This window comes from Amphibalanus amphitrite, unplaced genomic scaffold (assembly GCF_019059575.1).
Source record: "Amphibalanus amphitrite isolate SeventyFive unplaced genomic scaffold, NRLGWU_Aamphi_draft 000102F_arrow, whole genome shotgun sequence".
Lineage (NCBI taxonomy): Eukaryota > Metazoa > Arthropoda > Thecostraca > Balanomorpha > Balanidae > Amphibalanus > Amphibalanus amphitrite.
The window spans coordinates 512617-538802 of NW_024881597.1; the positions used below are offsets into that span (position 1 = coordinate 512617).

Below are 26186 nucleotides of genomic sequence, written 5' to 3' on the forward strand. Positions count from 1 at the left end.
CAAAATTCCGATAGTGGCCACAAAAAGCGACTGATACAGAAGATTTGCAGTTTCTTTTTCTCATTTTGGCTGTTCTTTCTTCCTCACCGGGCTCAACATTATAAAATATATCAAAAATTAGCTTCGAATCTTCACATTAATTCAAAATCACGCAACATTTTTGTGCGTAGTTTACACCACTGATATCAAGAGCTTGATAAAATATTTGGCGTTAATTACGTCGTTTTATGAAACCCAAATGGCATCAATTGGTCCGGAATCGAGCATTTGCCGTAAATGAAGCTCCGTACTTTCGATGGCGTGAATTACTCCGGTCTCCGGCTTTATGAAACCGAATTGGCATCAAATACGCCAAATCTGGCATAATTGACGGAACGCCGTAAGTAATTCCTTTTATGAAACGAGGCCCTGCTTACGATAATGCTATCGATGTCATGCGAATGTCATTGATAAAAGAAGTACAATGAATAACAACACAGTTCTTTATTTTGCGTCCTATGATAATCTTTTCTTGCTTCACCTGTGTTGGCTGTGTTGGCTGTGTTGTGTGGAGTTGCAAAATATAATTAATACTTTTTATATAGAGGGAGATACTTCTACATGTGCCTTTCTTGATCTAGTGAAAACATGCAGCTCTACTTTAGACTGCCTCGTCTACGTCAGTGCCGCTTTTTGTCGTGTGTTTTCAGTTGCGCCTCTGAGCGTCTATGAGTGTATACTGTATTTCCCAGAGTCACCTCGCACCATCCCGTGTCTGTGTGTTTCCAGTCGCGCCGCTGAGCGTGTCCATCCTGGGCAAGGGTGAGCCGCTGTCGGCCGGTCGCCGCTACCCGCTCGTGTGCCAGTGTGTCGGCTCCCGGCCCCCTGCCGCCATCACCTGGTTCCTGGGCAGCTCACGGATGGCCACCGCACCCGGCACGGTAAGTTACCGCTCTATTACCATGGTAACGCGACCCATGAAAGTGACTAGCAGGCCTGGTAACGTAAGTCAGTGTCATTTAGCATGGTAGATTACCGTAATGTGGTGCCTACAGCGCCAGGCATTGTAACTTACCGTTGTAACACACGAGTATTAATATGGTGGCATGTAATTTGTTTGGCCATCGTGACAGCTGTTGGATGCCATTGTGCGGTGCCGCGGCATTACAATGCTGCAGCTGCCTTCGCCATTACTTCGACTCTTTACCTAGTTTGTCGGTTACTCATTGCGTGTGTTCAATTCGACTAGGCTTCTTGCATCAGCGACGAATAAACCTGTGATTTGCATGAAGAGAGCACTCGCGTGTCTACTGCTTGGTATAAACTGATAAGAGATGCGCATTATAGGTAGGGACGTTTGGCTTAGTAACAGCATCAGCCGCTTTTATAATGAATTGCAAATGCAATGTGAGTATACGAGTATTGCAGTAATGGCTGATTTTTAATTGTATTTTGTGTGTAGAGTTTTAGTTATTCTACTAAATATGATGGAAATGAGCTGCCAGGAAACGAGTAACAAGGCAATATGAATGAAATGAAATTTAAATGAATGTAAAGCCGATTATGTAAATAGATTGAGCATCTTGCATGCATTGTTAAACGCTTCGAAAACTAAGCACAGTTAAATACTTGTAGGGCCTTGGCGTTTACACTGACAACTTGCTCGGGGCCACGCCGACGTGCGATCTGACCACTGACCACTCCAGTAACAGTCGGCCACTGCCCCGAGAACACAGGTCAGGCAGTCAGTCCTCCTCTCATATACATCCTCGCACATCCTCCGTCAGCAGCTCCCTCCATCTTCCCCTATTGATCGACGGCACAAGAAAATTGCCTGGAAATGCCCGGGAAATAGAATGAGATATGATCGTATGGAAAATAGGATCGGCCGCGGCGCGGCGCGCTGCGTTTGAATAGGCCATCCCCCGGCGTGGGATGGCCGACTCGATCGGGGGATAGGGGGTAGGGGGTCATGAGAAGTTATCCGGCGGACGGCAGAAAGCAGAGAGGCACCGTCGAAGCGCCTTACGTCACGCGCCAGAAATGAATTGAAACTCGACGTTGTGCCAGCCAAGAAAGGAGCGCGTATTGGAAAGGATGAGAATGATGAGCTGTGTGTAAGAGCTTAAACCTTTGAGTAGTTTTATGATAGCTTGGTGGGTTTGAAACAAATGAGCCAAAATATTTGCTGCATGAACTCTTATTTTAGTAGGTTTCAGCCTTTACTCATGCGCATGTGATGTGTCTATTTTGTGTATATGTTTCCATAACAGAAGCGTGTGGAGCTCGCACAGCGCATTTGGGCTTTTTCGGGGATGCTTCATCATAAGCGGATGTTCAACTATCAGCTTATCCAAATTCAATAATCACTTTATGCCACCGTACAGTGGCATGCGAATAGCTTTGATGAATGCCATCTGACATGCTTACACCCCTTACCATGTCAGTCAGCCCCACCGCTTGTTGTCAGCGCTGCAATGCGCCGAAGGAAGAGTCGGCAGGTTTTCCACAGGAAGAGCCGACAAGTATTCCAGGGCGAGAGTCGGCTGCTTCTCAAGGGATGGCCACAGTGCCGCCGTCCAGATCTAATTTCAACTCTGAATAGGCAAAGGTCTTGGCGGACCCTTGGAACACAAAGGTAGTAGACAATTTATCCACACACCGGAATTGAATTACGCACGACTTCTTGTTGAAAAGCAGCCCACTCAGGATCAATGCTGAAATGAGGACGCATTTTTATGAATTGAGGATTGACACTCGCTGACATCTACACCAATTTATGAATACCATTTGAGCTTAACATCGTCATCGTCAATATTTAACATCCAGACAAGAAATTAAGGTCAAATGGTAGTTGAAAAAGTGTGTTGCACTATTGCATGTATTATTCACGACACGTTGCTTCGTGGAACGCAATAGTGGCACTACCTCCTTCTTATCCCCACATCAGATAACTAGAATGACTCATGTTTTTTTTTTGGTAATGGGTGTACAAGTCCTGACACATTGTCAACATTGGAGCTCGTCCAAAATGCCATTGGCAGATTATTGATGATGTGGCTCTAACAGGGGAAATGCCATGCTCTGATAGCCACAAGCCACTGGTTTTCCCTTGAGATGCACGACCCAAAAATGTTTATGTGATATTGTGATGCCAGTGTCTTCCCCGCTTCACACGACAGGCTATTTTTTTTTTGTTGCAAACTTACTGTATCCTCGTGAAGCCTGTTTTTCAAGCTAAGAAAGTGTTTACTCACTTGATTTGTCAACCATATGATGCGGTGAATATGTTAAGTGTGTTTGCTTAGTATTTTCAACACTACACATTCATAACACTTTGGGATGTATGTAAACACGGATCTTTCACGCAAAAACGGCAGTCAATGTCGCATCGTAAGTTAAGTGCTTTCTTATTAATATCTATATAGATTAGATATCATTGATAAGTTCGGACCATTGAGCTCACTTGTCACGACTAGCTTGTTATCGCCCCCTATGTGTTACAATGTGCTGTAAATGATCGGCAGAGCCCACGCCATCGATTCTTCTGGGAACATAGAGCAACAGTCAGTAATAGCCAATACAGGTCGCCGCTCGAAGCGTCGTCACCCGACACCAGACCATTCTATACAAATCGGAACATTTCTGACCCGGCGCTCCCGGATCATAGCCGATGACAGCGAAATTAATGGCACTTCTACCATTGCGCCGAGAAACGACGCGCAAAAGCGCAGTACCTACCTAACCCGATGTGCCGATATGTGGACATATCATCGATCACGTGAAATGCGTGGGCGCCGTCTCAGTCATCACTTTTCATAACAATTTACGATAGTAATAGTGATGCTATTTTATGAGGACAAAGTCATGAGACATGAACCATTACTCTCTTTGGAGCATCATGATTTACAGAAAACCCCACATGCTCGTAGAACGTGTCTCGATAGCACCATAACCAGACAGAGGTAACAAATAGGACAGGAAGACACGAGAAGACCAAAATGGCGCCCGTATATTACGAGTTGTGGCCGTTGGGCTTTGAATGGGCATCACTGAACGGAAGAGACGGGACAGTGCGAGGAAATGCGAACAAAGAGCAGCGGGAGACGAAGGACGGGGGTACGACGCGACGGAAATAGCCGTGCGTGAACAAAGAGACGATGTATCATGACCTGACAGTGCAGTTTAGATCCTTCGGCTCCGCTCGGATACGGCTTTCCGTTCACCTGATCGGCCTCTCGGGACTGAATAAGGATATGCGGTAATGAAGAAGGCAGAGAGAGAGAGAGAGAGAGAGAGAGAGAGAGAGAGAGAGAGAGAGAGAGAGAGAGAGAGAGAGAGAGAGAGAGGGAGAGAGAGAGAGGGTGAGCGAGAGAGAGAGAGAGAGAGAGAGAGAGAGAGAGAGAGAGAGAGAGAGAGAGAGAGAGAGAGAGAGAGAGAGAGAGAGAGAGAAAGAGAGAGAGAGAAAAAAAGAAAGAGAGAAGACAAGGGATCGGAGAGATCGATCAGAGAACTGAAGAGAGACCCCCTACACCCGCCTCACACGGCATTACGCACATGTTTGAGTAGGCCGTGCTGTTTTGGATTAATGAACAGACTTAGACGACTGACATAGGAGGCAGATATATCACTCCTTTTGTTGTCGTTGTACGCTTTTTATGGTATGACGATTTGCTAAATTTACTGCATGGATGTTTCAGGAAGGAGTACGAAACGTGGACTGTAACGACCTAAATATGTTGTTTTATTTTTCTTCTTGGTAATTAGGGCGAGAAACAAACAAAAAACCTGCGGTATTTTCTTGATTTGAGAAATAATTTCAGGATGTTTGCGATTATACCTTCATTGATAAAATGATACACTTCTTTGCACTACAATGTAGACCGAGGATCGTATATCTATCACCGGGATGTTTCCGTCAGTTCCAGCTAAATTTCTTACCATAAGCTGACACAATTTTGCTGATTATTTGATCAAGCGGACTTTTTGTTATGAGTCCCTTTATTTCATCATCAAATATAGGCATTGGCAGCGCGTTACCACAGAACGTGTGATATCGGCTGGGGTATCGTCGTTTTTCGCCGTGTATCTCCATAGCTCCAACCTCCAAAGTTTCCGCTCAGCCGCTATGTTTGGAGACCGTGTTGGCCCAGCCGCGGGCCGGGAATCGATCCGGCGGCCGGCAGCGGCGTTTTTGTCACGCCCCAGGCGTCCCCGAGGTCACCAGGCGGGCGCCGCGCCCGCCAGCCAGCCTTTAGAGAGTGTTTGAGGTGCACTTGGCGGCCACTGGCGGCCCTCCGCTGATGAGGGCACCCGCCTCCCGCCCCGGGCGCACCCGCACCGACATACATGGGCGCGCCCGCAGCCTGTCGGCGGCAGAGTGAAGGAGCTACACACGGCAGAATGCGGGAGTGGGCCCATCAGTCACAGAATGGGAGAGGGTCATTCGCGGGAGAGCACATTTCTAGGCTGGTGCTGGAGGCTTATGGCAGGAAGGTGGCTTGGATATCAACAAAGCAGCTAAACTTTCGAAGTTTGGTCTCTCTCTCTCTCTCTCTCTCTCTCTCTCTCTCTCTCTCTCTCTCTCTCTCTCTCTCTCTCTCTCTCTCTCTCTCTTTCTCTCTCTCTGTCTATCTCTCTCGCTCTCTCTCTATCTCTCTCTCTCTCTCTCTCTCTCTCTCTCTCTCTCTCTCTCTCTCTCTCTCTCTCTCCCTCTCCCTCTCTCTCTCTCTCTCTCTCTCGTACTTACTTATCCCCCTCTCCCTTCCTCTGTCTCTGCCCCTGTCTCTGTCTGTCTTTCTTTTTCTATCGCTCTCTCTTTCTCTCTCTGCTCTCTGTGCCTTTCTTTCTATCTGTCCCTCTCTTTATTTCTCTCTATTTCTCTCTCTCTGTCTTTTTTTCTCTTTTTTTCTCTTCCTTTATCTCTATCTCTCTTTCTCTTTCTCTCTCTCTCTCTCGTTCTCTTCTCTCCCCTTCACTCTCTTTTTTCTCTCTCTCTTTCTCTTTCCTCTCTCTCTCTCTCTCTCTCTCTCTCTCTCTCTCTCTCTCTCTCTCTCTCTTCCTCCTGAATCATGTCTATTAATTCCCAAAAACACTCGGCTAGATGATCCCTCACCAGACTGCGTGATTAAGAATTGATTTTGATGCATTGCGATGAAAGGATTTCGTCAGCCATAATTAATGCCAGCTGTCCGGATGGTTCTGCGGGATCTGGCCGCCGCCACCTTTCGAAGACTAATCACACGAAATGTATCGAGCGGCAAACTTGGCCAAACTGAAACAGAGGTTGTTCAAGAGTTGGGAATACATTTGAATACATTCATTTTGCCGGCTCTGCCAAGTCATAGTTTCATTTGTTATCATTATTTCGCGCGATGTCGTGGGCCCAGCTGGGGCGGTTGGCGGCAGTGGTAGGTCGCTGTTCCTCTGTTCGGCCCGCTGACGGTCCTGTTTGCCACAGAAGACGACGCACAAGGGGAACGTGACGCTGACGACTCTGCAGTTCACACCGCGGCCCGAGGACGACCAGAAGGTGCTCTTCTGCCGCTGCCAGAACCCAAAGGTGCCCTCGGCCACGCTCGAAGATTCCTGGCAGATCGTCGTGCAGTGTGAGTACTTGCCTGCAATTTACATAACTATGTGACGATCGGGTCAAACGCAGGGATTGGACTGTGGGGTGTGAGTACTTGCTGTAGGCGTAAATGTCTGAATATTTTCACGATTTCTGCAGCGTCTGGATATATGATTCAGGGATTCGAATATCCGAGGATGGGAGACGGTGCGTTGACTAAAATGCATAACATTTAAGTGTTCTTTCTGTGGTGACTGTATAGCTATCAGGGGCAACTCCAAGTACACGAATGTTACTGTCAGTTTTCCGTGATTGTCATCAAGCCTGAGTCGCCCAAACATAAACGTAAGCATAATAATGCTATTTATTACGATCATAAGTCATAACTGTCCGTTCAATAACAATTATTAACCACGAATCACGATCACTATTTTCAATACCAGTCACTATTTTCAATACCATAAATGATTACACATGTGCACAGGTGTGTCACGACACATATGTACGACACATGACACATGACACATACGACATATGAATGTGTATGTGACATATGTATGTGACATATACGACACATGACACATACGACGATATGTACGACACATGACACATCGACACCTTTTTTTAAACCCCACATTTGTTCTCCCGTGAAGTTCAGACAAGTTGTTTAGAAACCTTCAAAAAGGTACAGTCACTCGATTTTTCTCAAGTTTGTCTGTCTTAGCAGATCAAGCAATGCCAGAGCAAGCTTACGAACACACAAATTTGATCAGGATCGGACGATTGGACACTTCTTAAAAGAGATCTTTCGTGCTTCCCGGAAATTCACCGGAGAACAGATGTGGGGTTAAAAAAAGGTGTTGACATATGTGTCACGATAAGAAAAAAATAATTTGTCTGCTGGAGCAATATCGGGTTAAATACCTTGTGCCAAGGCATGCAACGCAAGACATTTTGGGCAGCTTCGTAGTACGCTCGCCATAGCAGCAGCATTTGTAATAATTACATTCTGGAGGAAGTCGGGTACCCTTTGGATCCGTTTCATGTTAAGTGACCTAATCAGATATTCGAACCGGTGACATTCAGCCAGCTCTAGGAGAATCCAACGGCCGAGTGCTGCGGGCGGCCCCGGATTTTATGCAGCCGTCGCCGTTCAGAGAATCACAGGCGATCGTTGAGATAACTTTGAGCGCCCTCCAGTTCGGTCCAAGGCCGGGAACTGCACGCGGCCCGCTCATTGAGAGCGCTCCGATCCTCTTGTCCTCGATTGGGGGGCACTCATTTGGCGTCTGGCGGCGGCAGGAGCCACCTCAGCGGAATCTAGCTCCTGACTGAGCCGTCGAGCCTTCCGGGCTGCACCTGCGGCCACCTGACCGGCCTCTCGCTACACCAATAGCGATCTGCTGCCATGTGCGACAGACCATTGACCAACCGGATTCTGCGAATGTCGCAATGGCTGCTATTACACCTCATCGCACCTCATATCAGCCCACACGCGGGTGGTGTGATCGCATTTCCTCCTCCACTCATCGCATCACGATTCTCCGTACGCGCAGCCTCTCACCGAATCGCTGAACTGCGCGCCGGTGTCGCCCACCCACCCCTCCCTCCCTCCGTTGACACCTGTGCGTCTGTTGGCACCTGTCCGGCTGTTCCGCCCCTCGTCGTGTCGGCACGCCCGTGTCGGTGACGAGGTGTCGACGACGCCGTCGTCGGCGATGAGCGTGACAAGACGCCGCCAGCAGGCGAGCTTCCTTCTGGCGATCAATACTGGCAGAGACGGACGCCGCCGGGCCGGCGGGAGGAGCGGCCCGGCCGACCGCCGGTTTCAGCAGCACGGACCGCGGACGGAAGGGTCCGGTGGAGGACTGAGGACTGCCGTAACCGGACGGAGGACAGAGGACGGACGTAAGGTTTCCGGCGGAGGACAGACGGGGACTGAGGGCTGCTGTAACCGGACGGAGGACAGAGGACGGACGGGATCCGGCGGAGGACTGAGGACTGCCGTAACCGGACGGAGGACAGAGGACGGACGGGATCCGGCGGAGGGTGCGGGAGACGGAGGACGGACGGGGTCCGGCGGAGGATGTGGGGGACGGAGGACGGACGTGACGGGTCCGGCGGAGGACAGACGGGGACGGAGGACTGGCGGGGGCGGAGGACGGGTGGGGTCCGATGGAGGACAGAAGGGGACAAAGGACGGGCGGGGTCCGGTGGAGGACAGAGGACGGACGGGGTCCGGCGGAGGGTGTGAGGGACGGAGGACGGACGTGAGGGGTCCGGCGGAGGGTGTGAGGGACGGAGGACGGACGTGAGGGGTCCGGCGGAGAAAGGACGGACCGATAATTAACGGAGGACGGACCAGGAATGATCGGGGTCCGATGGAGAAAAGAGGACGGAACGGACTGACTCGCGACAGAGGACGGACCAAAGACTTCGGTCGAGGGCGGGTCGTTAAAGAACAGGAATACAGTGAGGAATGGAGGGCGTCGGCTGAGCATACCTATATGAGACGGTTGTTGAGAGAGAACAGCATTATGTTGATGACTCGAACTGCTGCTGGGATAGAGCAATGGTCTTCTGTTGACTGGGAATAGCGGCAGCTGTCTGCTGAGGACCTAGGACAACTGTTCGTTGCCAGCTGAGGTCAGCGCACAGCTAAAAGGGACTGAGGACACTGAATTATAACACTGCAACTGCTATTCTGAAAACTGTCAACTGGCACCAACTGGCACAAAATGCAAATTGGTCTATATTTTGACACAATATAGCGCATGTGTCAGGATCACGAGGCAAGGATAGTCGGACGCATTGAACAAGTGTTGCGGGCGCACGTAATATGCCGGTAACTTGTCCGGGCTGCGACATTATGTTAGCTGAACAAAGCAACATAAGTTCAAGCCAGTCGTCAACATTTTTCCGCTGAAACAGGCGCGGCTGTTATGTGAAATGTTCCCAGCAAATTATATAGCCATGAAGTTCAGTGGCGACCACAGCTATATTAAATCATTGCTGAGAGCTTATCAATATTTGTGGCTGAAAAGGGACTGCATTATTTCAGAGTCACAAGAGTTGGCATAGATTATTTGTTTACTTAAATGTTACTGTGAGGCTGCCGCAGAGACCTTTCCCCTACAAAAAAAATTAGTCCCTGCCGAGCGTAGTGCTGGTTGGATTTTTCTTGATAACTAAATATAGTTAATATTGTGTGTACTCCTATGCGCTTCCGCTAAACAAAATCGAATTAGCATGACGCCGATCTCAACTTTACCAAAGTGATCTGTCTATTTCGGAAGACTTCTCATGATTCAGAGCTCTCCCGGGAACTTGGCGTTATCAGTTGCGCCAATGAAAATGACCACGGAAAAGTTAGCCACGGTTATATATCAAATCCCTCCTTCATAATGAACTCGGAGAAAGTGTCAAACTGAAAATCCTTTCCGCCACCTAAGTGAGACTATCTCGGCACACTCGACTGTGGATGACGCTAAATGAAAACTGGAGTGCGACAGTCGTGAAAAATGGCTCAGAAGATTTAACCGTCTTTTTGAGTCTGCGTTCTCTGCGGCTGAGCCCGCCATGAAAGTCATATGTAGAGTTACAATAGAGGTGGTTCGGGCCGGCTGTTGTCGCTCTGATGAAGTGGAGTGTGGAATGGAATTTGGAGTGGAGTGGAGTGCGCTTCCACGGCGCTAAACACGGCGGGTGCTGTTTTGCGGGCACTTGAGACGCTCGAGTGCCTCCTGTTGATGCCTTGTGGTCTTGGGCCGGGGGTCTGAGTGAGTGCAGCCAAAATGGAGTCGACGTTCTGATTTTTCGGGGCATATTGGCGGTAGGTTATTAGTATGAGAATTGAGGCTCTCCTAATTTTCACGAAATGTAAAATGTGTGTTAGTGTTAGTAGTAGGATAACTTTTATCATTTGTACAAATGGAAGAAGATAGGTACGTGGTGCATAATTGGAAACGGAAATGCTCAAGTCTGAAGACGGATCATTTTCGTCGCTTGAGCTTCATCAAAAGCTGATGGCTTTGCAAAATCATGCTATTTCACATCGGCTGACCGTACTTTCTATCTAGTCACCAAGTTAACCCTATTAGTGGCAGGCTCCTGGCTACCCCATATTAGTGACAGGGGGGGGGGGCTGTTTACGACCCCCCTTGATATCTCGAGATCTAACCGGCCGATTTTCAAAATTCAAACGGCATTCGATTTCGCTCAACGAGATCTACATTTCTAAAAAAAATGTCAATAGGGGGGTAGAGGGGGTAAAAACGGGCAAATTGCAGATACATTTTAGACTGTTTATCACGGCCAGGTTTCTGAACCAATCTTAACGCAACTTTTGCCGATCGATAGAGAATGAACCAGGAATTCACATGGATCCTAAAAATATGCATTTTCAAAAATCATAGGCGGATACAGATCATTGAGATTGGGGGTACACAAAAAGTATAGTAAATAAGGTTTTGTTGGTACTGTTTCTAAAAAGGGTGGCAATGGCTTGTTATGTTACAATTTTCTTATGAGAGAACGACTAAAATTGTATTGGTCATGCATAGGCGGTGTCAGGGCACCTATGTTGGGAGGTAAAAAATAACCCCCCTTTTTGGACGCCTGGATCCGCCTATTATAGCAAAAACGTGTCAAAAGAGGATGCACAATAACTTTGTACCTATATGTTATCACATGATACCTTTCATTCACTGTTCGTAAAACTGGTGCAGCATCGTGATCTTCGCCCAAATGACTCGCTTCACGAATAGGACCCCCAATTCCCAGTGCTCTGGAGCCGCCCCTGGTAAAGTTATGAACTTGAAATTTTCAGGGAATGTGCCCAATTTAGTTTGAGGAAAAGTCAGAAAATTTCAGCATCGTAGCTTCAGCGGTTTCGGAGATATTCCCGAAAAACCTGAGGGGTGGATAAAAACAACCCCCCTGCCACTAATAGGGTTAAACGGCTGAATCATCTCCGATCATCTTCGTCACAACTTGAAGGTGACACATGATATTGAGGCATCAGGAAACGTCAACACTCATCGGCTTACGGCTTTTATTGCTTGCCAACATGAATATCGGCTAGACTCCGTAATACACATCGACACCGCTGTAAAAACAACCACCCAATATGACGTTGATGAGAACAGCTTTAGACAAATAATGCAAATTGGGAACAACAAGCAAATGATGGTTAGAATATCGCGGATGAAAAAAGTATGGCCGCAGCCTCGCTTAGCTGAACAAATAACCTGTGGCTAAACGGCTTAAAAACCTACTGCCGGAATCCACAACAACTCGATGGGTGTTAGCCTACTTCGTTTGTGTCTAAATTGTGTAAATTGTGTCTTCAGTCTTTTTATCTAACCCTTTGCGTAAGTTCACATATTGTTTGTGTTGCCTGTCTTTTCCCTGCAGACCTGCCTCGTGTCACCGTGACTCTGGGCAATTCTCTGGACCCGGCCCAGATCAAGGAGGGCGACGGCGTCTACTTCGAGTGCAGCATCAAGGCCAACCCGCCAGTGTACAAAACCGAGTGGAGACACAATGTGAGTAATGACTTTATCAACAACAAAAGAGTCGTTGAACGGCTGGTGGCTGCAGCATATCAATTCTTCCGTGGGTCTTACAGCATTATTTTTGCGATTTACATTATACCTACTAATGCTTGTTGATATGAGAATGGTCATAGATGTTTCTGAATTTGTTTATTTGTTAGTTGACGTCTCTTCGGAAGGGCTGCAAAGTCATGCAGGAGGCTGCCTTATAGTCGCAAAATATCGCAACGAGATGCAAATGCATGTACTTCTTCAAAGTTTCTTATTTCAATGATGAACGCCCACAAGCAAGTTATGGATGCGATCGTCGTAAAAAGGTCATCAAAAGACGTACGAAATTTTCATTTGACAGAATCGGCTGCTGGAGCACAGCGTGAGGGACAACATCATCATCAGCAACTACACGCTGGTGCTGCAGGACGTGAAGCGGTCCAGCTCCGGCGTATACATGTGCATCGGCTTCAACGTCGAGGGCGACGCCGAGAGCAACCCCATCTTCCTCGACGTCAAATGTAAGCGGTCCGCACATCGGTTCCGATTTTGACGTGGCTTTGATTGCCTGGTTAGGATTGGCGCATATTGGATCACATCATTGAAATGTTGCCTCACACGATTCGGTAATGTTTTATTAATTTATCATATTATAATAAAGCACTTACATCACTTACATTTAGGTCAATCCCTTCAAAAGTGACCTTTTTCATCTATCCATCAACCTCTAATTACTAATTAGTCACGTTGCCCTTCAAGAAACCAATCCGAAACATGTATGTCTAAAATGTGCCTGGTGTTACACCAGAGGGGCTGAAACGAGGCAACATCGCCAGCTTTTTAAGCTCCAAATTAAACCAGACACAAGCCCGTGGGATTGCACTTTGATTCACCATCGGCTTAGTGCTGCAAACACGCACCTAATTTAGCAAGACATCTGTATTCTTGCAACGAAGTCTGGCTTCTGTCTGCCGAAAACAACGAACTAATTATAACCTGCACGGAGACATTTGGATTGCACCTCAGTATGCCAATCGATATATCGCAAAGCATGAGGAGCTTGCATGCGTCAGGTAATTAGTTCCGCTTCCGACGTTGAATTCCTGGTATCGCGGACTGGCTGGCACTCCTTGTCATCAACATTCCTTGCCGGTCTGTCGTCAAACAGTTGACATCTCCGATTGTAAATGCGTATGCCACTGAAGACACCCAATTACTAACTGCGTTCCGCCAATCATTCAGCAAAGTGCGGGATGCGTCTCTGTAGCGCCGTAGCGCCGGAGATTGCCTCGGCGTGTGTCACATCAGGCCGGGAGTACGGGCCGTTCTGCGCTGGGCGTCGACGGACGAGCTCTCGATCGAGTGTGTGTGTTACGGGGGGGGGGAGGGAGGGGGAGCGTCAGCGGTGACGGGCGTGGCTGATCCATCGGCGTCAGCGCTGACCGGTGGCGCTGATCCATCGGCCGCCATCGGTCATCGGACCCGTCCGCGGCCGGCACCGCATCGCTGGCGCTGCGAGACGCGGGCGAGCGCATACTTCGCCAGACGTTCCCTGTAAACACATACTTTGTATGTAGGGCACCAGTCGGGAACTTACAGGGCACCATGTTATCCATGTTCGGCACTAGGCTATCACTCCCGGCAGTAGCTAGAAGTCTGATGTGACAGTTAACTTGAAGCCAAGTGTAGCGCCAATGAATCCCACTGCGATATTGCCTGGACATTGGTGCGTCTTCTATTGTAGCGACTGGAATGGCTGGATACAGTGCGTCCAATTACCAGTGGAATTTACAGTTGCGCAGATAGCAGATCACAGATGTTATGTGGAGATGTGATGTTATTGCAAGTTTGATATTGTGACTGTGTGTAGGTACTATTGAAACGGCCCCGCGTTATTTAGAAATAATGTAATAGCGTCTTTTGATGCGTGTAACGCCACAGCTTTGTTTTGCTTTGGCTTTCTTAGATGATCAAAAATAAGTATTGCAATTTTTTTTGCCAGACATAGACCTCAACCAAGCTTTTGTTCTGTAATATCGCTACTCGGCTACCATGTACCTATTTTTCAATGCCACGATCCAAAAGCTTACTCAAACATCTCAAACTCCCTCACTTCATCTGGTAAAAGGCTCACTATTATAGTGCTCACACAGTTGATTTAGCAATCATTTACTGGCTATGCTGTTCAATTTCCTGTAGTGTGTGACCGTCCCTCTCACGCGGTGTTCGATTCCTTTACTCGTGCGGCCAGGGGCCATTGGCGAACATTGTCGTGACGGAGTGGCCGACAATACTCGAGTTGGGCGGCGCCGTGAGCGCAGTAACGGCGGACTGGCCAGGTGATGGCGGCTGCATTGCCCCGGCCCGGGCGCCTCCGAAGTACCGCTGCCGATGAGACCGGCCCGCTGGGGAGCCGTCGACGGCCGAGGCGGCCGGTGAAAGAGGTCACCGACGGGGCAGGGCCAGACCAAGGGAAAGAGTAGGGGGGGGGGGGGGGCAGGTCGAGGGCCTATTGTAGAATAGGTGGGCTGAGCGTAGTTGCTATTGGAATGGGTGATTTCGGAGCTTGTCTTCCCGTTCCCGCGGCAGCATGAAGCACTTGACCATTGCATTCCCTAACTAGTTATTAATGACTTCATGTCTATCTGCAAATACATAAGAGTGCGTGCTAGGTGCTAATATAGATTTTACTTTTATAATGCACCGTCATATTACACCAACTGTCGCTAGGCCAAGGTGCTTTACTCCAACTACAGCACTTTACGGACTTCATGCTTTGATCACCGACTGGCGTAAGGTAATTTTATTCCCTTCGAAGTTTCAACAACGTTCTGGTGTGGTTACTGATCAGCCGTCACTTACCTACTTTAAGCGGATAGTCCTGGCGGCTATGTGCTTACCATTATGACATTGTTCAGATAAATTTGCGAGTTCTACCCCACCGGCACTTGCCATCCTGTACCATTCGTCAGGATAGGGCTTGGGGATTTGACGAGTCACCTCGCCTCGGTAAAGAAGCCATGCCTACTGCTTCATTCAAGAGCATGATAATTGAACCCCTAACCTTGATGACGCAAACGTTTTATTGGAAAAGGAGTTATACAATATTTTATTATAAGGTTTCGGTTCACCCGATGACCCCAATGGACGGGTCAGATCAATGGTCAGCGTTCCTAGTTTTTTTTTCTATGCGGAGGAACGAATGACTGAGGAGCAAATGGTCACATAAAATAGGTAGCAACATCCTCGTCGTGTGAGAAATGTTGTATTATGTGCTTTTGCCTCGCCGCAATATGTCAGAAGGCGCCAAAACATCTATACCAGAAGGCAAGAAAACTCACCCTGGTCCCACAATTCGCTCATCTCAGTCAAAATGACTTGACACATGGCTTTATAACTCGACAACTTGACATAACAAGACACCCATATTTTCCTGATGTTCGCCACTCGTCACTGCACACTGCACAGTGCCGCTCTCCACAATGGCCTCACAACGCTGGGCGAGATTCCCCTATGCCCGTCCGTCCAAGCCCCGTCCGTCCAGTCCGACCAGACAGACGTGACCGGGGTTCGTACCTGTCGGCACCGGCGAGAGCCGTCCGCAGTGGCCCCCGGGGACCGAATCAGTGCGGCGGCCCTTTGTGGACTGACCACCGGCCTTCTGAGGTCAGCGGCCGGTGACTCCCACCGGCCTCCTCTGACACAGAATCGGTCTGCAAACGTAGCAGCCCCGGCCGCGGACCGCGAGTGGGCGCAGTAATGTACGGAGGACGGCGGACACCGCTCGCCGTTCCCTTGAGCATCCGAGACACACCTGTGTGTGCGTGAGCGCCAGTGAGCGCGATGGCTTTCCCGAGATTGGCTGGCTTTTTGTGCTGCGGTCATACGGAGAGAAACTATTTAATAGCGTTACGCAACAAGAATGCAATATCGGTGTGCGTTTATTATTTCATATTCTCTTACGCAATAATAATGTGTGAGGAACGTTTTATAAATAGATAGGTTTATAAACAGATAGGAAAATGTTATAACAGTTCTTACAGGAAGGTGTCTGCGACCTGCGTGGTACACCATCCGGAACCACACTATGATGTAAGCCTTTTATCAAAGATGGCATTACATCAACTCAGTTGTCGGTGTCTGAAACCCAGGAGCATAACATCCGCCAGTTATAATCACCTGTTCATCGAAATGAAATTGCTAGTTTTGTGAGTGGAAAGAACGAAGTACGAATGATGCGATTCCGGGGACCGCTCATCTCAGTCAAAATGACCTGGCACATGACTTCATAACTCGACAACTTGACATAACAGGACACCCATATTTTCCCTGTTTTCCCTGTGGAAAGATGAGTGATGCGATTCGAAGTACGAACGGTGCGAATGATTTGCACTGAGTTCTAAATGTGGAGTCCTTTGAAAAGTGAATTGATCTGCCAGGCACCTGTAAGAACAATACAGCAATGCAGAGCTCTAAATGAAATTTTTCCGGATCTGTTTTAGCTCTAACCTGTGGCTGACGTTGTTCGTCCACAGTTGCTTCCGTGTTCGGGTCCGACCTGCCCCGCATATACAGCGTCAAGGGGGTTGGTTGTAAACTGAATATGGATATGGTTTCATCTATCCACAGTTGCTTCCGTATGCAGGCCCAACGTGCCCCGCATCTACGGTGTCAACGGTGTTGGTTGTAACCTAAATTGGTTTCATCTATCCACAGTTGCTCCCGTGTGCCGGCCCGACCTGCCCCGCATATATGGCGCCAACGGGGTTGGTTGTAAGCTAAATATGGATTTATCTATCCGCAGTTGCTCCCGTTTGCCGGCCCGACCTGCCCCGCATGTATGGCGTCAACGGCGTTGGTTGTAAACTAAATATGGATTTATCTATCCACAGTTGCTCCCGTATGCCGGCCCGACCTGCCACGCATCTACGGCGTCTCCAAGAAGGAGCTGGTCACCATCCTGTGCGACGTCGATTCGAACCCCTCCCGGATCCACTTTTTGTGGACGTTCAACAACACATCCGAGTGGCGCGAGCTGGACAGCCGCCTGGTGAACAGCAGTCAGACGCGCAGCACGCTCCGCTACCGGCCGCGCACCGAGATGGACTACGGCACTGTCTTCTGCTGGGCCACCAACGACATCGGACGCATGGCCAGGCCCTGCGTCTTCCACATTATCGCAGCAGGTGGGTTCGACAGCAGGCGGTCGTCGGAGAAGGGAGGCCAGGCTTGTGGCGGTGGTTGGAAGGCAATCTAAAACAATATTTTGTAAACGTCCTGCAGTTTTGTAAACAATGTAGCAAACGTTTTGTGCAACCCGAAAATGCTTATCTGAGTTTTGAACGACCAGCCTAAGCAGGATGGTACCCGATAACCTTTGGTATCTCGTGCCTGAAGATCCAGATTTGCTATCTGGATTTGCACCTCCAATAGTGCTCATTTATAATCAGGAAGTGCAGGTATGCTGGCTGCGGCACGGTGCATCAATTATGTAGCCAGCAATCATGTAGTGCACCCCTGGGATCGTGTCGGCGCGGTGGAGCGGAGCTCTGACCCACCTGCGGTCTGCTCCGTCCGCCAGGGCCTCCGGACCCGCTCTACAACTGCTCCGTGTTCAACCGGACGGCCGGCGACCTCTCGGTGCGCTGCCTGGAGGCGTTTGACGGTGGCCTCGTGCAGTCGTTCGTACTGCACGTCTACTCGGCAGAGGACGACCACGTGAGGATCACAGGGGTCTCCGGGGTTCGGCAGAGGCCGGAATGGGAGGGAGGGGAGGGAATGCTTGTGGGGCAGGGGAGTTGCGGAAGGACTTCAGGGTAAAATGAGGTCAGATCTGTTGGCGGACACGTGGAACTTGAAACCGCAACTGAGCATAACGAGTGCTAGAGTTATTTTCCACGTTAAATTTGTGCAGCTCGCCGTCAATGTAAGCATTTTTCTTATGCTGTCAAATCCAAATGGCAGTCACTGCATTTTTTCTATCGTTTTAATGCTTAATTGATGCAATAGTTTACACATTGAACGACCTTTCCCCTGACTTAATAACAATGTCTGGTGTTTATGAAATATGGTGTTGATAAACATGGTGGTTATGAAATACGTGTCGTGTATGTTCGTTGTCCAGCAATACTGAACAAAATATGTCTAGTGCCTAGGATCGGCAATCACCGATTCCTCTCAACTAATACTGGGGCGCAAAGAGCGCTGCAGCTATGACCTAGCCAGAGCGCTCTCTCGACCTTTCCAGATCCGGGACAAAGGTCAAAGGAAGCTGTTTGTAGCGTCGTCAGGTGCCATTGTTACAGTACACTTAGCTGCTCAGCGAAAGAATTGGTCGTTAGCCTACCTACCTCTGTCCGGCAGCTGGTCTACAATAAGACCTCGTCGCGACCCGAGTGGCACGTGCACGGCCTCATCCCCACGCAGCGGTATCGTATCCAGGCCGTCTCTCAGAACGACAAGGGCAGGAGCGCCACGGTGACAATTCCAGCGGACACCATGGCCGGACCGGAGAAACAGCAGGAAAACAAACAAGGTCAGTGGAGCCCGGCAACGACTCGCTCTAATGCACCCGAGCGACCCGATACACTCGTTAAACGGATGAAACTACAGGATCAGTTTAATGAGAAGTGAGCCAAGGTCGTTAGTTGGATGGCGATGAGATCTCGTTTTGATTTCAATACCAGACAGCCGAGCTCATTTTACAAGGGAAATTTGCATAAGTTCTTTGAGCTTGATGTCTTTCTGATATCTCTTTAGCGTCTTGATGTACTCGTTAATTTCTGCAGAGACGTACTAATTTAAAACTTTCCTCAAATGTTATCAGATTTCGATCTAGTTCACTGATTTGTCGGCTGTTTGAACTTCTCTCCAATTGCCCTTTTGTCGAATACCGTATGTTGTTTTTGACCGCATCTTGCCGCTGTGTATTGCATCATACGGTGATACAATTTAAACGTCCAGCTTGTTTGAAGTTACACAAGTGACCCGTCGCATACATCAAGTTTGAGAAGTTTATTGAAACACCAGTATTGAGAGGGCAAATATCTACCTGTGTAAAATAAAATGCAATGTAAATGCATCTGAGAGCACACGGACAAATGCGGCCATTTGCCACCTCATGTGTTCAGAAGACGAAAAGGCACATCTCGTCGAACAAATCGCATTGAATCAAAGCGACCATTCCCATCGACGTGCAGGCCGAACGTTCAATCTGTGGCCCGGTGTGACCTTTCGGTCTCTCTCTCTCTCTCTCTCTTCCTCCATTCTCTCTCTTTCTCATTTCTCTTCTCCTGTTTCTCATTCTCTCACATTCCCTCTCACTCCCTCTCTCTCATCCTCTGGATCTCTCCTTCTCTCTATATCCATCCCTCTCTCACACTTTCACTCACCTCCTCCCCATCTATATCTCCTCTCTCTCTCTCTCTCTCTCTCTCTCTCTCTCTCTCTCTCTCTCTCTCTCTCTCTCTCCTCTCTCCCCTTGGTCTCCCTCCCTCTCTTTCTCACTCTCCTCTTTCTCACTCTCCTCTCCCCTCTCCAGACATCACCATAGCGGAGATGCTGCCAGAGCCAGCAGAGTCGTCTCCACCAATGTTGGCCATCCTGGTTGGCGTCGTGGGCTCCGTGTCGCTTCTGCTACTCGCGGCGCTCACCACGCACCTCCTCTGTCGACGGGGACATCGGCGAAGGGCGCGAGCCGCTGCTGCCGCACCCGCCTCCACCGCCGCCGCCAAGCCGCAGGTCAAGACGGCCGCGCCCGGACTGGATGACGATGATGATGAAAAAGGTCCAGATGTGGTGCCGGAAGAGGGAGGTGAGTGAGAGGGAGAGTTGGAGAAGGAAGGAAAGTCGTGACGAAGTGACTTCGTGAGGTGACCCGTAGCGGCTTTGTGCGCTGGTACTTGTTGGCAGAAACAGTGCTGGGCTCGATTTGTAATGAGCTTGCATGTGTATCATAACCGTATCAATCTCATGGATGAGCTTACGCTTTACTCCTGACTATTTGCGAATTGTGTAAGCTCTGTTCTTTCTTACTTTTTCAGACACCGTCACACCCTCGTCCGTCATACTCCCTCGCAAGTCTTAAAAAGCTCTGTTGTGACGTGGCTCTGATACTGACCGGCTCTATTTTCCATCCCAGACTCGACATACGGCGTCTATCGGATTCCGGAGAACATTCCTGCACTGCCAGCGCGCGCCCAGGAGCCGGCAGCACCGCTGGGCAGCGGACGAAGGAACGGCGACATCCCGCTGCGCTCCTTCAACCACATAGTGCCCATGGAGCAGGTGAGGGAGCCGTACTGGGGGGGGGGGGGCAGGTCAGAGCCCCCCAGGTCAGAGTCCCCTGGGGAGCAGGTCAGGGAGCCGTCCTGGGAGCAGGTCGGGGAGCCGCGTTAGGGACAGGTTAGGGGGCCGTCCTGGGGGCGGGTGTGGGAGCCGTCCTGGGGGAGGCCAAGGAGCCGCTCTGGGGGTGGGTTAGGGAGCCGCCCTGGGAGCAGATCAGGGAGCCGTGCTGGCCCAGGTGGCAGGTCTGGGAGCCGCCCTGGAGCAGGTCAGAGAACCAGGGAGGCGCTGGGAGGGAGGAGAGGAAAGGGAAAGCAGGTCAGAGTGCCTCGCCAGGAGGAAAGGGGGGGGGCAGGTCAGGGAGCCGCCCTGGTGACAGACCAGGGAAGCGCTGGGGGGGGGGGGGTAGGGAGAGCAGGTCAGGGAGTCTCGCTAGGAGGAGGGGGGCAGGTCAGGGAGCCGCCCTGGGGCAGGTCAGGGAGAGCAGGTTTGGGAGCCACGCTGGGTAGAGCGGCCGAGTCGGACCTGTCGGCGGCGCCTGCGAGAAGATACCGAGCCCGCCATACCGCCGTCTCTGTCCAATAAATCACCGGGAACATATGAGCTGCGCGACCAGTTGGGAACACCACTAAAGCTTTATCATGGAAACCCGCTTACTTAACGATCTAACGGAGACACACTGCGGTAAATGGTCCGAATTCAGGTCTTATCACGCTATCTTCTTTTTAGTATGCATCATATCAAGGTGATGAGTTTCCCAGCTCAAACGGCATGCAAAAGACCGCTAAACTACCACTTTATATTTGCCTGGAGGCACATAAAACCAACAAATGGATAGTCAACTGGCTGAATTTCACCGGCTTCAGGTATGCATGAGTTCAGCGGCGTCCCGTTTTGGCTCCATTTCTGCGTTAGTTGTGCTCGTCGTTTGGCGGCCGGCCGGCTCGGTGTGACGTGACCTTTGCGGGCGTGCCGGGACCGGGGTCGCACCTGTCGACCGGCCCGGCTCGGAGCTGAGCTGTAGGCGGGCCGAGCGCCCAGATAGGGCCGCTATTTTTACCAGATGAGCGCCGGAAGGAAGGGGCCAATGCAGCGGACCACTGCTGATGGTAGCGCTCAATGGAAGGCTTATCGCGCCATAGACTGAGAAAGGCTCGGCTGAATGGCGATCCTTACTGTGAGATTAGGTTTGGAAGAATTTACCGGTATCCGCCTCGCCTTCATTGGTTAATAACTGACTGAATAATTTCCGACGCATCAATAATTATCGCTTCAATCGCATAAAATGAACATATCGTGGAACCGTTTTCCATTTTATGGTGTGCGATAGTTACCATGGGATTGTCGGTAAAATCCCCCGTCACCTCACTCACGTTTGTGTCCCTGTTCCAGTGCATGCAGCACGGCGCCGCGACGCTGCCACCGCCGCACCGGCGCCCCCCGCGGCGCCCCTCCCAGGGCGCCACTGCCACCGTGGACCGCCGGAGGGCGCACGGACCTCCACCTCCCCGGCTGGAGGACGCCCGACCGCCGGACGCCGCGCGCTCGCCCATGATTGGTGGCCGGCACGAGCCGAGCGCGCTGATTGGCTACGGCGCCGACGAGGCCGCGCTCATTGGCTGCCGGCTCGACGAGAGTGCGTTTTGACCGGTCAAGGTCGCTGAGTGAAGGTGCGCGCGCCCCGTGAGCGGTGGACTGCCGCGGCAGCGAGCTCCGGACTGCCGGGTCAGGACGTGCTGGTTGGTGTTTGAAGATGTTATAAGTGTGGATGTCTGAACTCTACGACACACTGTTTTATGTATGTTCACGTAGATAGGCCGAACACATGTCCATATTACCTCTTGTTAATTTATGGAATGTTTATCCATATGCTGAGAGATGTTGAATGAATGGTGGACTGGAAACTTTTGAATAATTATTAATAAATAATGTGAGCTGTATCTTTCATTGAAGGATTTTTCAATAACGCAGGCATATTAGACAACATGACGAGTGGCGGCTTACAATGCGAGGTATCGATCGGACGGAGGTCTAATTTTTCAGATTTTAACTTATTCTTATGCTTGGTTTGTCAAAATAGGCGATGAATATATCTATCTATCTATTTATATATATATAAATAGGGAATATATATATACCTATATAACATACCTATGTACCTATGTAACATATATATTTATTACGAGCGAGCGAGCGCAGCGAGCGAAGCGAAGTCTTTTCAATATAACGGAAAAATCTCAGTATGAGCGGCCCGGCCCGGCCCGGCCCGGCCTGTAACGCTTTTGAGAGGCTTATATCTCAGCAACCGCTGGACCGATTGGCCTGCGGTCTTTTTTGCTGGGTAGCCCCATCCCTTCTACCCCGTAATGGACTACTTTTGATACATCTCAGTGACCGTCGTGGCACGTGCCACGTGAAAAGTCAAGGATTTTCAAGCAGTTTTGCAAAAGTAATGATTTTGAGAGGCCCATATCTCAGCAGCGATTGTTCTGCGGTAATTTCTATAGGGTAGCTGCATCCCTTCTACCAAAGGTCGGATACTCTTCATCTATGTGAGTGACCCCCACTGCACGTGCAAAATACAAAAAGAAGAGGTGCCAAATTTGTTCCCATTTCAGTAACTCGGTAATTACTGGGGCGATTTCGCTGAAACTTGGCATACAAGTAGGCACCCACCAGGCAATGCATTCCCATGTGTTGCGGTTAGGGTGCTACTGCACGTGCGCACGTGCAGGGGGCGTTTCCAGATCTCGAGAACGGCTGGGCCGATTGCGCTCAAATTTGGTACACGGTTGGGGACCGGTTAGTTGGGTGCCGTGCAAAAGTCATTTTTGACCCCGTTTGCTCGTGCGCACGTGCAGAATGCCGCTTCCAGATCTCAGGAACGGCTGGACCGATTGCGTTCAAATTTGGCGCACCGCTAGCGACCGGTTAGAAGGGTGCTTTGCACAAGCCCCGTTGGAAGTGCCCTCTCGCCCTTCCGCACGTGCAGGGCTCACTATCTCGCTCGCTCGTTCTTCGCCCAAAAGGCGTTTTACTGGTATTTACGTCAGCCGACACTCCACAACACGGTGGCTACTACGTGTCAATTGTCAGTGAATAAAACGGTTGGGGAAGTCGAAAGGTACACGGCCAACAACAATCATCCGCCGAAACAGCACACACACGCACGCACAATCACTCCAAATAAAAGAAACGTTTCGCTGCCGGTTTAAAAGCCGCTGGCTCGAGCATGTACCCATTTTACTGAGAGACATTACTTTCAGCTGAATTAAAAGTGTTACCGCACTCAAACGAATGCAATGACTGCCGTTAAACACACACATTTGGATAGATTATTAGTCGTTAAGATGTTAATTGCTATAGTAACGCACGTCATAGTAAGTCCCATAATATATGGGAGGGAAACCGGAAACGGACATTCGATAACAGCTGCACAATTACGCAAGACTTACTTATTAAGTGTCTTTAGTTAGTAGGTACTGCTCATATTCGTATGGTCTAACCAGTGTGGCCCGGTGATCTAAAAAGAATCTCCCGTGGTGCGTTCAATTTTCCTTCACGTCACTCCACTGCTCCGCAGTGGAGCGCCGAGGTTTTCAGGTGACGGTAATATCGGCCGTCGCTGGGATCGGGCTCGTATTTGACGGCTGTTTTTCGTCAGTCGGCTGATGCGCCTGGAGAGGAGGGAGGGGGCACTGAAAACCAAAATGATTCTCCTGATGCCCTGGTCATGGGCATTTATACCCGCATGATTCCCTTTTGATCCTTATATTATACCCATTTTTTCTTTCCCTTCGATTATGCAGGCATCACAGAGGGAATCAGAGTCCCCAAATATGTCTGTAATACTCCAATAGTATACCAGTGGCGCTGATCCTCTCGATAGAACGTAGATATCACCCAATTAGAACTGTAATACTCTCCAATGATTCTTAGCTACAAGAATCATTGAAGAATCAATACTGTCTCGCGATTCCCATTTGACTCTCTCATGATTCTCCAATTATGTCACTATGATTCCCGGAAAGAGCATAACTGCCATTTTCTCGCCGCCATGACAGTTTGTAACTGTGAGGTGAAGTTGGCTGCGTTTCGGGGCCTGCATTTTCGGGCATTTAAGTGTGTGTTTTTAGGTCTGTGACTTTCGCAAGCGAAGTTTTTGTTCCTATTGCACTCTTTGATATTTCTGACACAGCGTAAAGGCAATATTTTCCTAAGAAACACAAACAGAATCCATCTTTATGCCATGGATGGACTGAGAGAGAGAGAAAGAGAGAGCTGAGCTCATCGCTTGGAAACCTGCCACCAGGTACGACCAGCCTACGTGACTTTATGAAGACAATCTGTGAAAATACATATCGCAGTCGAGGTAAGAACGAAATGCAGCTGATTTATTATATGTTTTTTTTAAGTGTTTTTATTCTATATTCTTTTTTTTTTACTGCGCCGTGCTGGTGGTCTGAATTTCCCGTGTCGTGCTGGGGGGGGGGGGGGGGGAGGAGGGCGTTTTCACCCCTCCCCGTCTAATTCGGCTCCTAGGCCACGTAGCGACACGCGGTAAGCGGCATTCGAAAAAGGGTAAATAAAAATTGAAAATACTTCGGTCATTTTTTAGGTCAGGTAACCAGAGGTCATCAAATGTCAAATTTTATATATTTCAACAATTTTCGAAACACCCAGCGCATAACTCGGGAACCAATAGAGCTACAGCGCCGGGGAAGATCGCATTCGATACCTCTTTTACAGGCCTATCTGAAGAATGTTCTCAGATTTGACCTCAGGTCAACGGATTAGCCTCTAGCCCTAGAACGCCTAGGGGGGGGGTTGTATCAACCCCCCCCTGAGGTTTTTTCGAAGTGCACGCTAAACGGCTTGTCGTAGCGGGCTGAAATTTTCAATACCCTCTGGGGCAACCTTTGCGCATCTTTTGCCGAAAAAAAATTGATCGGGTCATGTCAGGTCACGGAGTTATGACGTCATAAGAGGTACAGCCTCCGGCCGGATTTTCACAAACTGAGTGCCAACGCCCGAGGTTTCCTGCCGGTGGTACGGACATCGGTTGATGGATCGTGATGAAACTTCCCATGCATGTTGGGGCAAGTATTGGCTATCATATGGTATAAGAAATTTGACCGGGTCAGGTCAGGTCACGGAGCTATGACGTCACAAGAGGAACAGCGTCCGGTACTATTTTTGAAAAGCGCCCGAACCACTATTTTGCTAATTCTTGTCACCTCAATGGGAATATGCAGCAATATTAGCTTCTATAGGGAGCAAATGGACCTCCCAAATCCAAAAATACAATCAGATTTCAAAAATTTAAATTTTGATTTTTCGAATTTCTGCCGCCGACTGTGACCTTGCCGACTTCCGGCGCTCCCAACGCGCCATTTTTAGAGCTAGGGAAACGAAATACATACCAAACGATAGAGAATTGATCAAGGAACACGATAGTGAAGGTTTCAAGTCGATATCTCCCACCGTTTTGCCGCAATCGCCGCCGAAAGTTGAAAAAAAGTCTATTTTTCCGAAAATTTGACCTTTGACCGGTCAAAAGTAGGTCAAATGTTGACCTAGGACCAAAAAATATACCACCAATCGCGAGATCTCGTTGAGAGCAATCCGTTGGTTTTTTCCGCTAAGCTCTACGACCTTCCGTTTCGAAACGCCAGGGGGGGTCGTAACAACCCCCCCCCCCCCCCGGTCGTTCGTGTTATGAGAAATGGCCTGGTCGTGCGAGGGCTAGAGGGGAAACTCCAAAAATAGCCGTATTTACGAAAAAAAAGTTTTTCGGTAATTGCTTT

The 26186-nt window shown here is 49.4% G+C and overlaps 1 protein-coding gene across 1 annotated transcript; it reads left to right on the top strand.

Moving 5' to 3' along the window:
* Positions 1–856: 856 nt before the first annotated feature.
* On the top strand, positions 857–22323 carry LOC122380643 (nephrin-like). Its single transcript, XM_043363990.1, has 10 exons — positions 857–920; positions 6440–6587; positions 11966–12096; positions 12458–12617; positions 16989–17282; positions 17678–17849; positions 18402–18631; positions 19637–19909; positions 20237–20382; positions 21772–22323. The coding sequence occupies exons 1-10, from the start codon at positions 900–902 to the stop codon at positions 22024–22026; spliced, it is 1830 nt and encodes a 609-aa protein (XP_043219925.1). The 5' UTR covers positions 857–899; the 3' UTR covers positions 22027–22323.
* Positions 22324–26186: the final 3863 nt, after the last annotated feature.